The sequence below is a fragment of the Aphidius gifuensis genome, linkage group LG3, assembly GCF_014905175.1.
Source record: "Aphidius gifuensis isolate YNYX2018 linkage group LG3, ASM1490517v1, whole genome shotgun sequence".
In the NCBI taxonomy this organism is placed as follows: domain Eukaryota; kingdom Metazoa; phylum Arthropoda; class Insecta; order Hymenoptera; family Braconidae; genus Aphidius; species Aphidius gifuensis.
The window spans coordinates 3,848,916-3,865,011 of NC_057790.1; the positions used below are offsets into that span (position 1 = coordinate 3,848,916).

At 21.9% G+C, this 16,096-nt stretch overlaps 1 protein-coding gene across 4 annotated transcripts in view; it reads left to right on the forward strand.

The window, feature by feature from the left end:
* The window catches only part of LOC122851499 (neuronal acetylcholine receptor subunit alpha-7), a 112,239-nt gene that overhangs the window by 56,195 nt on the left and 39,948 nt on the right, over window positions 1-16,096 (forward strand). For all 4 annotated transcript variants that reach the window (XM_044150762.1, XM_044150760.1, XM_044150763.1 and 1 more), the window contains exons 5-7: window positions 21-130; window positions 6,740-6,852; window positions 6,938-7,005. In XM_044150762.1, coding sequence (XP_044006697.1) covers window positions 21-130; window positions 6,740-6,852; window positions 6,938-7,005 — 291 coding nt within the window. The remainder of the gene's footprint in view (window positions 1-20; window positions 131-6,739; window positions 6,853-6,937; window positions 7,006-16,096) is intronic.

Genomic DNA, 16,096 nt, shown 5'->3' on the forward strand with positions numbered 1-16,096 from the left:
TTATATTGTTTGTATTATAGGAATGGACAGATTACAATCTCCAGTGGAACGAAAGTGACTACGGTGGTGTCAAAGGCCTCAGGATAACACCAAATAAGCTGTGGAAACCCGATGTCCTCATGTACAACAGGTAACCCGCTCTCTAATATCAAACATACTAATATTTTTTTTTTTTTATGTTTACATAATATAAAATATAAATTTACATGCTCGTTACAGCAATAACCAATACTAATTTTTTTTATCAAACTAAATTAACCCAATTAAATAAATCCATAATTTTCTAAATGAAAATAAATAATTAGCAATTAATTTAATAATATTTTCATCTCTCTTAATTGAGGTGACACAATGAAAATATATTTTGTTGATTAAAAATAATATTAAAATATATTTTAATAATAATTTTATAAATATTTGATATGAAATAAGATAAAATAGATAATAAAACGTGAAAATGATATATTAATTTTATAGCTTTGTGATAATCAATTGTTAATTAATTTAATAATCATACAATTTACTCAGACATAAATAATTTAGAAAACTTATGTATTTTTCTTTCAATCACAAAGTTATTCAACATCAAAAATATTTATTGATAAATAAAAATTTATAATTAAAATTGTAGACAATATAATGAACAAAATGGTACGTAAAAAATTTAACAGAGTTGCATCGCATCTAATTTTCTAATTTACAACAAAAAAAAAAAAAAAAATTAATATTATCATCGAGTATTACATTCGGATGTGCATGAGTTTACTTAAATATTTTTCCCCCTGTCACAATTTAGATTTTAAGTAACAAGTAATTAAATAAATTTAAGTATTGTAATTATATTTTTCATATAATTTACAGTATTTATATATTTTTTTTTAATATTCTCATGAAATATTATATTGTAATTTTGTAGATACTTATTGATAAAATTCGCTTGTCATGTTGTTTCTTCTTTTCATTCATTAAAGCATGTTTTTTTATTTGTAAATTAAAAAACAACATTTAAATTATTGGTTAATGTGATATTGTATTTAAATTTTTGAATTTAAAAAAAAATCAAATTTACACAGATTTAATTTGTAATACGTGACAAGAGAATTTTGTCAAAGCTCGTGACTTGAATCTAGAGCGCATTGTATTTTAAAAGTAATCGTAAAGTTCGAAGTAACGATGGCCTATAATTATTATCTCATTCATATTACTTACTAGAATGTTTTATTTGTATTTGAATTTTTTTTTTTCAATTTTTTTTCAAACAAAATTTTGAAAAAGAAAAATAAAAAAAAACTAAATAAATAAATAAAAAAAAAAATAATATTTTTGAATTAATGTTTGAAAAAAGAAGAAAAAAAAGAAAATAAATAATCTTCTTTCTTCTTTAATGTAGAAAGGAATGGTAGTGTAATTATTAATATTTAAAAAAAAAAATAATAATCATACTTACGTGCAAACATTGAGTGTTAATCATGCCAGGTGAAGTAATCGTTGCTTCGATTAATCAATAATAAACATAATTGTTTTTTATAGGGTTTAACTCTTCTCTAATAATATTTAGAGACTTGTAAAAAATCAGGGAAAAAGTATTTATTAAATACTTTATCACTGATTTTTTTTAAAATTATAATTCATTGTTTGTATAATCAATCAATTCTCTATAATTATCCGAATTATTTTGACACTTGATAACAATAATATATTTTTTATTTTGAAATTTTTTTACAATACCTATTATTATTTTTTCAACTGTATCAGACTTTTTTAAATATTAAATTGTATTTTTATTTATCGAAAAGAAGCTGCTCTGATAAAAATACTTTTAAACCAATGTGAAATTTAATTAACATAGCCCATAGGTTATAATATCAGATCAGTGAAATTTGTTGCGGTAAATCGTAATAATTTCCATCAAAGAGACTGACGAATACCAAGTCCTGTATAAATTTACATCAAATTATATATACCACAAACTATAAAGTTTCAATTGCATGTCTATTTATTCAAGTTTCTTCAAATAATTTGTATACAAGTGATAATAATATATACTTGATGACTTGATGACTGACATTTAAATATCAAAAAAAACTTGAAACTTGAAAAAAAATATATTATGCATTTATATTTCATTTTATTAAATAAAAATTGAGTTATTGATATAAATTTATAAAGAAGAATTTTATTTTCACTTTTTTTTTTTTTTAGTATTTTTTAAAAACTTTGATTATTGCTTGTCTGATGCAGAGACAACAAAGTTGACAGTAGCAAAAGGCTAATGTTGTAGTTGTTTGTACCATCCGTTCAACTAACCAAATCATTTTATCTTTCTATCTCAGTCAAACTCACTCTATCTTTCTTATTGCTTTATTCTCTGTGGTTAAAATACACACAGAGAGTTGACTATCAAAGGACATAAAATTATTCTCAACTTAATTAAAGTCTTGTCCACTAGAATTTTATATTTTTATAAATTTATCTGCACTCTGTGATTCATCAATAAATACTCAAAATTTTAACTAAAAATATATAAACAAAATAATTTATTTTTTATCCAGAATTTATATTTTTAAAAATTTCAAAAAAAAAAAAAAAACATGGTTGAGTTATTGTGACTCAAAAAAGAACATTGTAGTTTATTTATTTGTTTTTTTTTTTCATATATACAATGTCAAATAAAAATAGAATAATAAAATGAAAAAAAAAAAAACAATAATAATTTTGCAAAAATAACATTTTAAATTCCATTAGTCACATGAGTTTTTAAATAAAAAAAAAGAAAAAAAATCATCAACTAAGTATATAAATTATTTCAATGTATGAACATGGAATATTATTTTATTTTCTGTTTTGCATTAGTATATATATAAACCGAGAGACAAGACACTTTAATTCCTATATACATATACACGCACTTTGTGCATCCTGCGAGTCCAGCCAAACGTATAAATTTGATGTACCGTCTGGTTGAATTTCATACAATGCAATTCTGTAACCAACTCACATTTATAAACAAATACAATTCATGTGAATGAGCCACTTTGTCTCGTAGAATTGTTAAATTTCATTGTGAAATCTAATTTACACCTTATGTTTTTATTATTTTCATTTGTGTTTATGTGCAAAATATATATGCGAATGTTCATCACAATATACGCATTCAATTTATAAAGCTTGCAATAAATATTTTCAACTTGACCACCTTTTAATTATACACACACACATATACTATTTGATAAATTTGAATAATTATTATTATTTTTATGTAGCATTGAATTAGATTTCCACATAAACAATTGAAAAAGTCTGATACAGCAATTATTTTTGTATAAAGTTAAAATTTTAGTAGATTATTTAAAAATTTGTCAAAATAATTTTGAATGAGAATTGATTATATTAATAATTGTTTACTTAAATAATATGTCAGGCTGCCCTCGTTTGCAGGCCATCGTCAGATTCAACCACGGGCTCGTTTCTCAAAATTAATTTTGTTTTAATTTTTTAAACAAAAAAAAAAGAAAAAAATTCACATCAGACAAAGTATTTACGAATAAAAACATTCAATTTATATAATAATAATAATACTTTTTTTTTTTATTAATAATTAATATGTTGAATATTGATTTAAAATGTTAATTTTTATTTTCGTTGTACGGACTGATGTGTATTTCATTAAGAGGTGAGCCCTCTGGCAGAATCAGCGCAAAACCTCCCGCTAATATAATTAAAGAAAAAAAAAAAATATACTCAAATTTTTTTTAAATAAAAGAATATTATAATATAAAATTTGAATCATAAAATAAACTCGTCTCGTACAACTATACCGTTAAAAATAAAATTACATAAAAATTTTCTAATTTTCTTTTGATACAAATAATTAAATAGAAAAAAATAATTAAAATATCATAAATTTTATGAATAACCATTTTTCAAATTGACAATATTTATTTAAATTTTGTTGATTATTATGTTGAGATATGGTTAAACCATGTGATATTATTTTTACAATAAAAAATATAACGAGAATGACAAAAAGATATTTTACTTGTTGCACATTTCTCGGTCACTTTTCATTGCACGAGTGAACATTGCTGTTTTTAACCCTTCTAAATAAAAGAAATATAAAAGAAAAAAATATACTTATAATAGAAAAAAATAAAAATGAAACACAGGACAATAGATTCAGACAATGACTATGCTGTGTGAGTCATTGTTCAAGTATAACAAAAATAAAAAATAACTTTTTATAAATGTTTCTCAGAGTGTGTACATAAAACTGTCTTTAGTAATGAAAACCATGACACTTTTACGCTAAACCAAAAATACATTCTCACTTTTCCATTGTCATCGTGGACAATTTCATGTATAGACTTTGAATAGGTTAGATTAAAATTTCACAAGTATAAAGAAACAATAGATCATTATTAGAAAAAAAATTTTTTCTAGTCAAACATTATTAAATTAAATTTAATTTAAAAAAAATAAAATAATAATATCAATTTTGAATTATCAAAAAAACCTAAATGTCAAAAACAATTACCATGAAATTTTTATATTTTTTTAAAAATTTTTTCAATAACAAAAAGATAATTTAAAAAATGATTTTCAATTCTCGTTGTTCAGATAGATTTCGAAGGATAATTTATGTGTGAACACATAAAATGTTGAAATAACTTTGTGAAAATAATTTAAAATGACTATTAATCATTAATTGAATACTGAAATATTTGTCATTAAATTTATTATTGACTAGACAATTACAATGATTATTATTGCACTGTTATGAAATTTACATTCATCAACATAATTTAGAATAATCATATACAATCATTTGTATAATTTATGTTAATTATAAAATAGAGCTGATTGGATATTACATATGATGATTAAAAAATATATAAACATAATGCTTTTCATTATGATGAAATGGTTTTGATGTTGGCTATATAATTTATCGTGTATTATATAATAAACTTCGATTGTTATCTTTTGATATTTTCTCTGTGTTAATATACCGAAACCACCGAAGTGTGTTATATGTATAGATGAAATAACACTATGGCTCTATTACATAGCTTGGTATTGGAAACCACAACGTGTTGTTTTTTTTTTTCAATTTTTAATTGTGGTCAGAATGGTCAAGACAGTGTAATAATAAAAAACACTGAAATTAAAATACTTGGTTTTTCTTTTTTTTTTTTTTGCTTTATTTATATATAAACGGAGAAAAATCTTTTTGTTGATTTAAAAAATGGTTATTTATAATTTTTATTACTCATTAAAATACAAAATTTTAATTACATATTATCAAGTTTAATTGAAATTAGAAAAAAATTATATATTGATTTTGTGATTGAATTATTTAAAATTAGATAAATTAATTTTGGATTTCATGACAAGACTGGAATTACCTTGCAAAGTATTTAATGATAATTTAAGAAATATATATTTCTTCTTTTATTAAATTAAAGTAATATAATTATGCAATCATTATTAATTTATTATAAATAATTTTTCAAAACTTAAAAACTATTTTGATATTTATCGAAAAATTTAAAAATTGTTTATACATGATCAAAAAAAAAAAAAATAAATAAAAAGCTCGATAAGATAGTGGGCATTGAATTGAGAGAAGAAAATGTTATAAAAACTAATGTTCCATGAAGTTTAAAAGCACAAACATTATTTTGAAATTCATTGATGATAATATAATATTTTTTTTTATTTTAGCAATTTAAAATTGTAGTTACTTTGATAAATATTATAAAAAAAAAAAACAATTGAAATAGTTTGAACAAGTTCATTACATCAACGCTCGATAAAACTTGTCTCGGTAAACAAATTTCTTATTTATTTTTTTCATAACTTTTTAAACTATGTTACTTGACATTTTTAGCACATTTTTATGTACCAATATTACACATTTTTGTGTAATGCTATTGATTTTTTGGACCACATGTCATTGGTTTGTTTTTTAACATCCGTTAAAAGCAATATAAATAGATAACAACCACAAAAATTGCTTTGCTTACCATGGTATGCTTCAATAAATTCCAAATACCCAATTTCTTGAAAATAAAAATACCAAAAAATAATAGTCAAAAATATTTTAAAACCACCATCTTTTAAATTATATAAATGCAAAGAAATATATATATAAAAACTCTCGACATGGAAGATCCATGGTCATAAATATCTGTCAAATTCTGGACACAATATTTTTCATTCACGTTGAGCTTTAAAAAATTTTAAAAAATATTTCACAATTTCTTTTTTAGGATTAACTAGAAAATTTCACTTTGTATTTATTTAATTTTTTTTTATTTAAATTACTTTTTTATTGTGTAATCGTAATTCTCTTCTATACGGTTCTCTCGGATGCTCGGAGATTATCGAGCTTGAGAGTAAAAAAAAAAACTTTTTTTTTTTTTTTTAAAATAAAGTCAGATTAACGATGTACCTAATGACAAAAATAAAAAAAAAAAAAAATTAAACATTTAATGATAGTGATACGACAAAAGTATCTAACCAGATTAAAAAAAAAAAAATCTGCATATTTACATAAAAATTTTCCCGAATTTATTTAAATAAAACAAATCATTGTTATAAATTTAAAAAAAAAAAAAATAATAATAAAATATGTAATAAAAAAAAAAGGTACGTTTGACGAAGACGAGTTTATGAATAATGATTTTTTTTTTTTAATTTTTTGAAACAATGATCTTGATTGACGAATGAACTATAGTGCGGAAGAGGGTTTTGATGGGACGTACCAGACAAACGTGGTGGTCACACATAACGGAAATTGCCTGTATGTACCACCTGGGATTTTTCGGAGTTCTTGCAAGATGGATATAGGCGAGTTATTATGATTATTTATAATTATTCATTATTATTATTTTTATTTTTAAATCATATTTAACATTTAAAAATTTGACATCAGCCTGGTTCCCCTTCGACGACCAACACTGTGACATGAAGTTCGGATCCTGGACCTACGACGGATATCAGGTATCCAATGTCCAACTAACACTTGAAAAAAAAACACAAACACACACACACGCATCCTATTGTTTATCATGAAAAATCATTAATTTTTTTTTTTATAATTTAACATTGAAATTTTAAATATTTTTTGAAATTTTATTGACTTTGATTCGGTTCATTATTTCCACTGACGACTTGAAAAATATTTTATAAATTCAATTTAAATGTTTACTCCAATTCGAATGGGTAAATAATTATATTAAACGTTAATAGGTTTGAAAAAAAATAACTTTTTTTTTAAATGAATCCCATTTACTTTGGTATTTTTTTTAACGAAAAAAAAATATAGTATTGTTTTCGTTTTATTAAATCAAGCAGATTTATTTTATATCCTTTTTGATTTGTTTTTTTGTTCAAACAATTTATCACAGATATTTTTTTTTTTTACATGTAAAAATTGTATGGCTCTATGAATTTATTATATTTTTATATTCATAATATTTTTATGTAAAATCGTTTTTAATTCTGTGATAAATGCAAGCAAAATTTGATGTTGAAAAAGTTGTCGTATATATAAAAATACGTGATCAAGATACGAGATTATTATTATTTTTAGTATAAATAATATAAATAAATTATTACATAGCATAAAATAAAAAAAAAATAAGGTATTTAAATATTTAAATTTAGTCGATAAATATTGATGAAGAAATTTGCTTGATGATAATGAAATTCCCATCTGAATTTGAATATAATATTTGTTGAAAAATAAAATATTTTTGTTTTATAATTATACGATGAAATTGTGTTAAGTACTCAATCTCTATGCAACTAATAGGAACAGTGATAGAAGAGTGATGATATAGATATAGTAGCTGCCAAAAATGACGAATTTAGATTGGCTAAAATTACGTAAAGCCTTGTCACCTATACCATAAGCTTCATCACAATTACCACATCAAGAGTTATCTTCTTCTTAAACATTAATTTTCTTTCTCACTCTTTGCCTATTACCACAGTCATCTTTAATAAATTTTCAAAAGCAATATTCACCACATTAAAAACTATATTTCACAATATATATCATACTCTTATTTATAATAATAAATTCAATATATTAAACTAGTTAAATGTATAACACAATATTCAACGATGAAACTTGTTATATGAATTTATTTGAGTAGATTTTTTATTTTTATTTTTTATCATTAAAAGCTTTTTATACTTTGACAACTTTCACTTGACAAAATTGTTCTAATGCGTTACCGCATTTGGCACATTCAACATCAAACTTTTCTTGTTTTCAAAACTTTTGCAATTACAGTCAACACTCTCAACTTAATAATTCATATAGATGCAATTTAAAGATCACGATACTGTATACTTATACTACTTTTACAAAACTTTATTTTATAAATATTATTAAATTTATATATTTTTTTTTTTCATAAATACATTAAATAAAATAAATTACAGTATATTTCTTTTTTAATTAAATTTTTAATGTCATTGTATTAAATTAAATAATGATAATTTCATTATCCATACAACAATTTATTATTGATGAATTTTTTGCAAATTTTATCGTCGTCAGTGGAAGCAATTTACGAATAAACCCATCAAATTTTGACTATAATAATAAAATTTTTGTCTCAATCATATCATCATTGCTTTTGTTGTCTACATGTTTCTCATTTCTCTTTGTTTTTTTTTTTTTTTTTTATTATCTCTGTATATTTATTATTTACTTTTCACATGTGTGTGTATATTTTTCTAACACACTAACGCAACACAATTGACACCATAGTTATTTTAACGCTTAATAGCTTCAAGATTAAATATGCAGATAATTAAAAATTATTTTCTTCAATTTTTTATGATTATTATTAATGTGATCGATGGATTTTATAAGGATAAATCAAGTGGAAACAATATCGAGGATGTGTGGTTACATAAAAAATGAAAAACAATTTAACAAGTTTTATAAATTATCATTGATAATCAAAATTTTATGATTTTTTTTTTAAATAAAAAAATAATGAGCTTTTTTAATAATTATATTTGATAATTTATCAAATATAATTATTAAAAAAGCTCATTATTTTTTTATTTAAAAAAAAAATCATAAAATTTTGATTATACGTGTAGAGAGTTTCAAATTTATTGGAGTATTATTTTATAAAATTTTAAAGACATCGTAAAGTAAAATAAGGATGGCTCGATAATATCAAAGCTAATCCAATTAGTCAGTTTGATTTTGTCGTATTAAATTTAATGTTGTATTGTTGCTAATGATTTAGATAATACAAGTTAAATATAAATTATAAATTAATTGTTAATATCATGTCAAGAAAATCTAAATTAACCCAAATCTCTTTTGTCATGATTCATCAATCATTATCATAATTTTCTTTGTCTCTTGAAATTTTGAATTTTGATAGTTGAATATAAGTTTTATTTAACAATAAATATAAATTTATATTTATATTTTCCTGTATTTAATATAATCCGACAGATTAAAACTATGGTTTAACCAAAAACTTGTAAAAGTTAATGAAAACTCCAAGTTTGTGGTTATGTTTTTTTTTTATATAATAAAAATGTCTTTTTAAATATTCTTCATTTAATTAGTTTATTTAAAATTAGATTATATTTTTTTTAAAATATAAAAAACAATTGTAAAGTTTTATTTGAGTTTTTGTTTTTATTCAATTTAAATTAATGTATATCAAAGTTTTTTTTATATAGAGGAATTTATATTGATCGTTGGTCGTTAGTCTGACAATGATATTTCGTTAAAGCCATTGTCTTTTTTGATGGAGGATTATGAATGAGCCCATGTGAATGGAATCACTGAGTTAATTCATTGTGAATATAACTCACGTTCATTGTACACATATACATCTTGTGATCAATCTTGTACACCCGTCACAATTGTCAGTTGTATAAATCGTCGCATGAATTATTTCGCTCAATGAAGCTACGAAATTTCCTCTAAATTCTCTCTTTCTCTCCCTAATTTTTCACTCTCGTATGTCTTTTTGCTTTGTCAATTGAATGCAAATTTACATTGTATATACTGCAATGTTATAAATAATTTTATAAAATACATAAATATAAATTAAAAGAAAAAAAAAAAAAAAACACACATCCTCGATTACTTGGTTTTTTAAATTGTTAAATATTGTTATGTTTTTTGTCCAGCACGTGATTATTGTTCTGTGTTATTGTACTTCGTTGTACATAAAAAAATATTACTTTTATTTTTTTGTGACATTAAAGATACGATGTAATGCTTTTTTTATGTTCACGGGATACAGATTTATGACAGTCTAAAATTAACGCTATTGATAATGTTTGGCAGTTTTATTTATACGCACCACGATAAAATTTTTTCATAAATAAATATTAATTTATTGATCATTGCAATCAGTTTAAATAATTTAATAATTTATTTTTTATCCTTTTTTTGTTTTTGCGTTTGTTTTGAAGTTCCAATATGTATTTTTTTGTTAATTAAAAAATGAAGTGCTTAGTTGGATTTCGTTGGCCGTTGCCACCAAATAAACCGAAATTATCAACATTCAAATATTTACTATAATGGATACAATGTTTATCATTTCTTGAGATATTTTTAATTTTTTCAATACTATTTAAATCATGTGACACAATTACACAAATACATTGGCAAATTAAAATAGGCACCGCGTGATTATGACTGAATTGAAAACTATAATTTTGCATGGGGCATATATTTTGCAAAGCTCTACTATCGATTCCACCATTTCCTTAGTATAAACTTAACCCATTTATTTCTTGGCATCATAGATTAATTAATTTTCATTTAACCACAGATGCCATTAGTTTAAAAAATGAAATATTTTTTCTTTGTTTTATATATATTGATATTAAAACCATAATGTTTATGATTTTTTATAAATTAAAATATAAAAGTTTTCTTTTCTCTATGTTATTTTATGATAAAATATTATTATTTTGTAAAGTACATCAATCTATAAAGACTCTTTGAACCGTTAGTAAGATTATTTTTATTGCATACAATAGCCAAGGAACTTTTCATATTGCACAGTTTATCATTATTCAAAAATATTGAATAACAACAAAGTAAAGATAACACTCCACCACACGGATGTACTAAAAAAATTATTTTCTTTTTTTTTTTTTTTTTCATCGAGTGATAAATATATTTTTCAATCTTCAATCTGCATAGTAAAAAAAACGACGGCTATTTATGGTTTTTTTTTATATTCAAAAATAAAAATAATAACAAAAAATTTGATGCATTTTTTGTGTGTGTTTGTATGAGTTTAGTCAGATTAAAAATATCTCGAGGGAAATGTAGGATTGTTAAAATTAAATCGGCTTTGATGTTCAAATGAAGAGAATATTATTTTAACTCAACATTATAAATTCTCTTTTCCAAAAATCAAAGTACATAATATCCAATTTTTTATGATCACATCAGTTGAGTCTATACTTAAAAATTAAATTATTAATTCATTATAATAAGCGAGTATTTATAATTTCTTATGATGTTTTTTAATATCAATTTGAAAAGTAAACGACAGCCATCAAAACTCAAGTCTCAAATCCCAAAGTACTATTAAAACTACAAAAGATACTTAAATAACAAAAAAGAAAAATGGAAAAAGTTTTGGTAAAGTTGGTTTTTTTTTTTTTTTGCCTGACCCCGAACTGATGTTACCTCTAGGGCAAATTTTACAAACACATGCACATTTAAACTTGTATAAAAAAGTTTATGTTGAACCAAGATTGTCAAAGTTTATCGCTCGATTAACGTCGCTTTATTTTTTTTTTAAATATTTTTTCTTGATATACAAATTATTCATTTGAAATTCATTGTCCATTTTATTTTAACCTTTTTTTTTTATTTTTTTCTTTCTCTATGAATATTTATTAAATTTGAAAAATAAATTGTGCAATATATGATAAACTAAGTGCCAAAAGTCTTGAGTAAATATTGATGATCGATAAAAGAAATTTAAACTAATCTAATTGTTGCCAAAAATATTTATTTAAACTTTTTAAATTGAGCGTTTTAACTTTTGCCAAAAATATCCGGTTTTTTTTTTTTTTTGAATATTTATTTTAACGTTATTCAAAGGTTTATATATTAAATTTATTTTTTAGAATTTTTTATTTATTTATTTCCAAATTCAAAAATATTCACATGAGTATATTGTTTATCCAAATCAATTGATGCAGAATTGATTTTTCCGGTCATTTGATAGTAAAAAAAAATTCTTGAAAAATTTAATTTTCAATCGTTTTGTTTTTTTATATTTTCAAATATTATTTTCAGGTTTTAACAATATATTTTTATTTATACAATTTTTTTAAAATTAAATTATTTATTTTTTTATATTTATTGAAGTGAATTTCAATAATTATTCATTCAAATATCAAGTTCAAGTTTTTTTTTATTTGTAAATTCTTTGGCTAATTGTTGCAAACTTTTTTAAACTTTTCCTTAATTTCTTCCTTATATTTAAAAGTAAAATAAACAAAACGTGCGCACAATTTTTAAATTTTCACAATTTTTCTTTTTCCTAAAAAAAAACTTTTTTTTTGCCGAATTGGTTTGAAATTTTAATAGCTTTTTTTCTATTTTTACATGACTACTTTTAAACATACTATTGCTTTTAATCACTTTTATTTGCTTTCCTTAAAATAAATAAATAAAAAAATATCAAATTTAAATCGATATTCCAATTTCCTTTCACATTGGTGGAGTCCATTGCTGCAGAGTGACACTTTTATGCCAACAGACGACCGAGATAATTTTTTAAAATCATTCAACATTTATTTTATGTCATTATCAACATGATTTCTTATTAAAATATTTTTAAATTAATGTTTTTTATTTTTCTTAATATTATAAAAATACAAAAAATATCTAAACTAAAGTTTAACTTTTAATCATCAAAATAATTTATTCGTAATATTGTATATGTCGAATGTGCAATGTACTATAATCAAAGTTTAGTCATTAAATAATTGTTGCCAGTTCACATACGAGATATATTCATGAAGAGTGCAGAGTACTCATTACGCTACAAACTCAGTTTCGTATTTGCCTTGTACAAACTTGCATATTTATCTCAAAAAATGCCTTTCATTGCATTACTTTTTTATGTTAAATAATGTAAATTAAGATACAACAAACTGATGGTAGTTACTGTTATCACTATAAGATAAACATTGTTTAAAAAAAAAAATACACAAACGGTCAAAAAAAAAAAATATATATATATTTATAAAAAAATTCAGTTTATAAACTAGACAATTTTACTGGAGCGTATTTTTTATATTTTTAGTAATTACTTGTTCAAGTGTATACAATTTTTTTTTCCCCAATTTTCTGTCGTTTTATATATTATAGTTTTAAAAAATAACAAAAAATATATTTATTTATTTTTTTTCATGTATACATTTTGCTTTTGAAACGAGCATTAATTTATCATCTTTATAAAATGAAAATAGGCAAAAAACAAAAACTAAAAAACACTTGCAGGATAGAAAAAAATCTTTAAAAAATTTATGCATTTTATTATTTTACAAAAAGAATATCAAATTTACACTTGCACCTTATTGACAAAAATATAAAATACAATATATATTTTTTTTGTTTTATTTGTGAGTCAGTATGAGTGTATAAAAATTGTATTGATAAAGTAAAAAAGTCACGAAAAGTGTATTCTCATGCGACAGGTGATTCAACGTTATACTACAAATTTTTAAGTATATATACTGTATTCTATGTACTCACGTGACTTGAAAAGAAAAAGTGAAAAAAAAAAAAAAAAAAAAACATCAGCTGATGCACACACATGTATACTTGATGATAAAAGTGTGCACCGGGTGTGTGTATCGACCCCAAAGAATATGAGACCATATAAAGTTGTTGGAGTGTCATACAACCCTTGGCACCAATGTGCCATTTTCTATCTACTCCCTTACTAGACCACACATATATAAATTTTTTCTTTATTTATTTTTATTTTTTATCATTTTTTATCCATCGAAAATTTGACAATTTTCTAAACCACGTCACAGCCTAACTTTCATATTATAAACTTTGGTATTCTTTTAGTTTTATCTCGGGGAATAAAAGTTGACAATAAAAAAAAAAAATACAAAGTAGTTTTGACCTTTTTTTTTTTTAGTATAAATACAACATATTTTGATAAAATTTAAAAACAAAAAAATATACTTACTTATAAATAAAGAAGAATTAAGTTTTAAAGAAAAAAAAAATACTAGTAAATAGGTTTACCTAAAAAAAATGGTATAAAGTTTAAAATTATATAAATTATTTAAATCTAGTAATTATATTTTTTTTTTTTTTGGTTTTATTATAAATTTAAATTCATATCTCGGGAATTAAATACAATAAATTACAGTGGTTTATATTTAAAAATTGAGATAGGTTATATTAAAATAAAAAAATAAAAAAATATTGTATAAAATTTAGTTAAAAACATTGATAAAATATTTTGATGCTAAGTTTTATCATAAATGACTTAAAACTAAGAAATCCGAATAGTAGTTTTAACGGGTTTTAAACCTGTTGCATTTCAATTTCTCATCCTAATATTTTACCCTTATTTTTTTTTTTCACAACAAGGGTATAATTTTGTATCCCTGGGTATTTTTTTCTTCGTCGTGTTCATCACACTTCTACCGTGTAGTGAAAAAACATTATTTTTTTAATTTTTTCTTTACTTTCCACTTGTCGACATATGCAACTTTAAATTAAAACAATTCATCATGTGTCAGTTTTTCATGAGCTTATTTCACGACTAGAAAAAATAAATGTATATATTTTTTTTTATCAATAGTAATTTAAATACATTGAAAAAAAAATTTAAATTAATATTAAATCATGAAATAGGGAAAAAAATATATCGAGTATTTGTACAAGGCAAATATAGATTTTTTTTTTTCAACACAATATGTTAACCAGCTGTAAAATAAATTCAATTTTTAATATGACATTATTACATACATTAAAAAATATTTGATCATAAAACTCGTCCTTATTTTTTTAATTAAAAATAAATTTACAAATTTAAAAAATAAAAAAAATTATATATAATTGTAAATTTTGACAAATTACAAATATTTTTTTTTATGTTGATCGTCATATTTTGTGACTGACTGTATCAGCAGACAATTTCTTGACGATTACAAATATTATTTTTGCTTTCTTTGTTTTACATCACTACTCTCTTAAACGCACCGTCTTTTGAATATCATGGAAAAGGGTAAAACACAAAAAAACAAAAAAATAAAAATAAAAAAATAGAAGGGCAGATTACAGTGCACGTGAGCCTGGGCACTCATGTAAAATCACGTACCAAACATTATACACCCTTAACTGACTCTACTAACTACTTACCCACTTATTTAAACTTGTATCCTTAAGATGTATTTATTATAAACCTTTTTTACAACTTTATTTGTATGTTAATATTATTATAATCAAGCTTGAATTATTTATTTATTTTTTGGCTGCATCTTTTAATTTCTTGAAAATATATTTATTATTTATATTATTATTATTACTTCACTATTTAATAATATCAATATGAATAATAAAAATATTTTCCGATTTTTTTCTATAATATTTAATTATAAAAAGTTAATATTAATAAATTTATAAAAAAAAAAAAAAAAGCAAGTTTTGTCTTGGCAATTTTTCTTTTTTCATTTACTCTATTGCAACTTTTTTTTAAAAAAAAAAAACATTTTATTAAATTTAAGACACTCTTTCATCGACATATTTCAATGGATAGTAAAAAAAAAAAAAAAAAAAATATCTATACAATAAAATATCTGTATTGTATGAAAGGCAATTAAAATAAAAATATTTTTTTTTTTTCAAATCAATTAAAACGCTGAGAACAAATAATTAAATGATTTTTTTTTTTACATTAAAAATTTGATTATAATTGTTTTAATTTAAATTATTATTATTTTATTTAGTTTATGTAAATTAATAGAAAAAAAATGGGTGTTTTTTGTTGTAGTAATTTTTACTGAAAATTAATTAAAAGTTTGGTCATTGTAG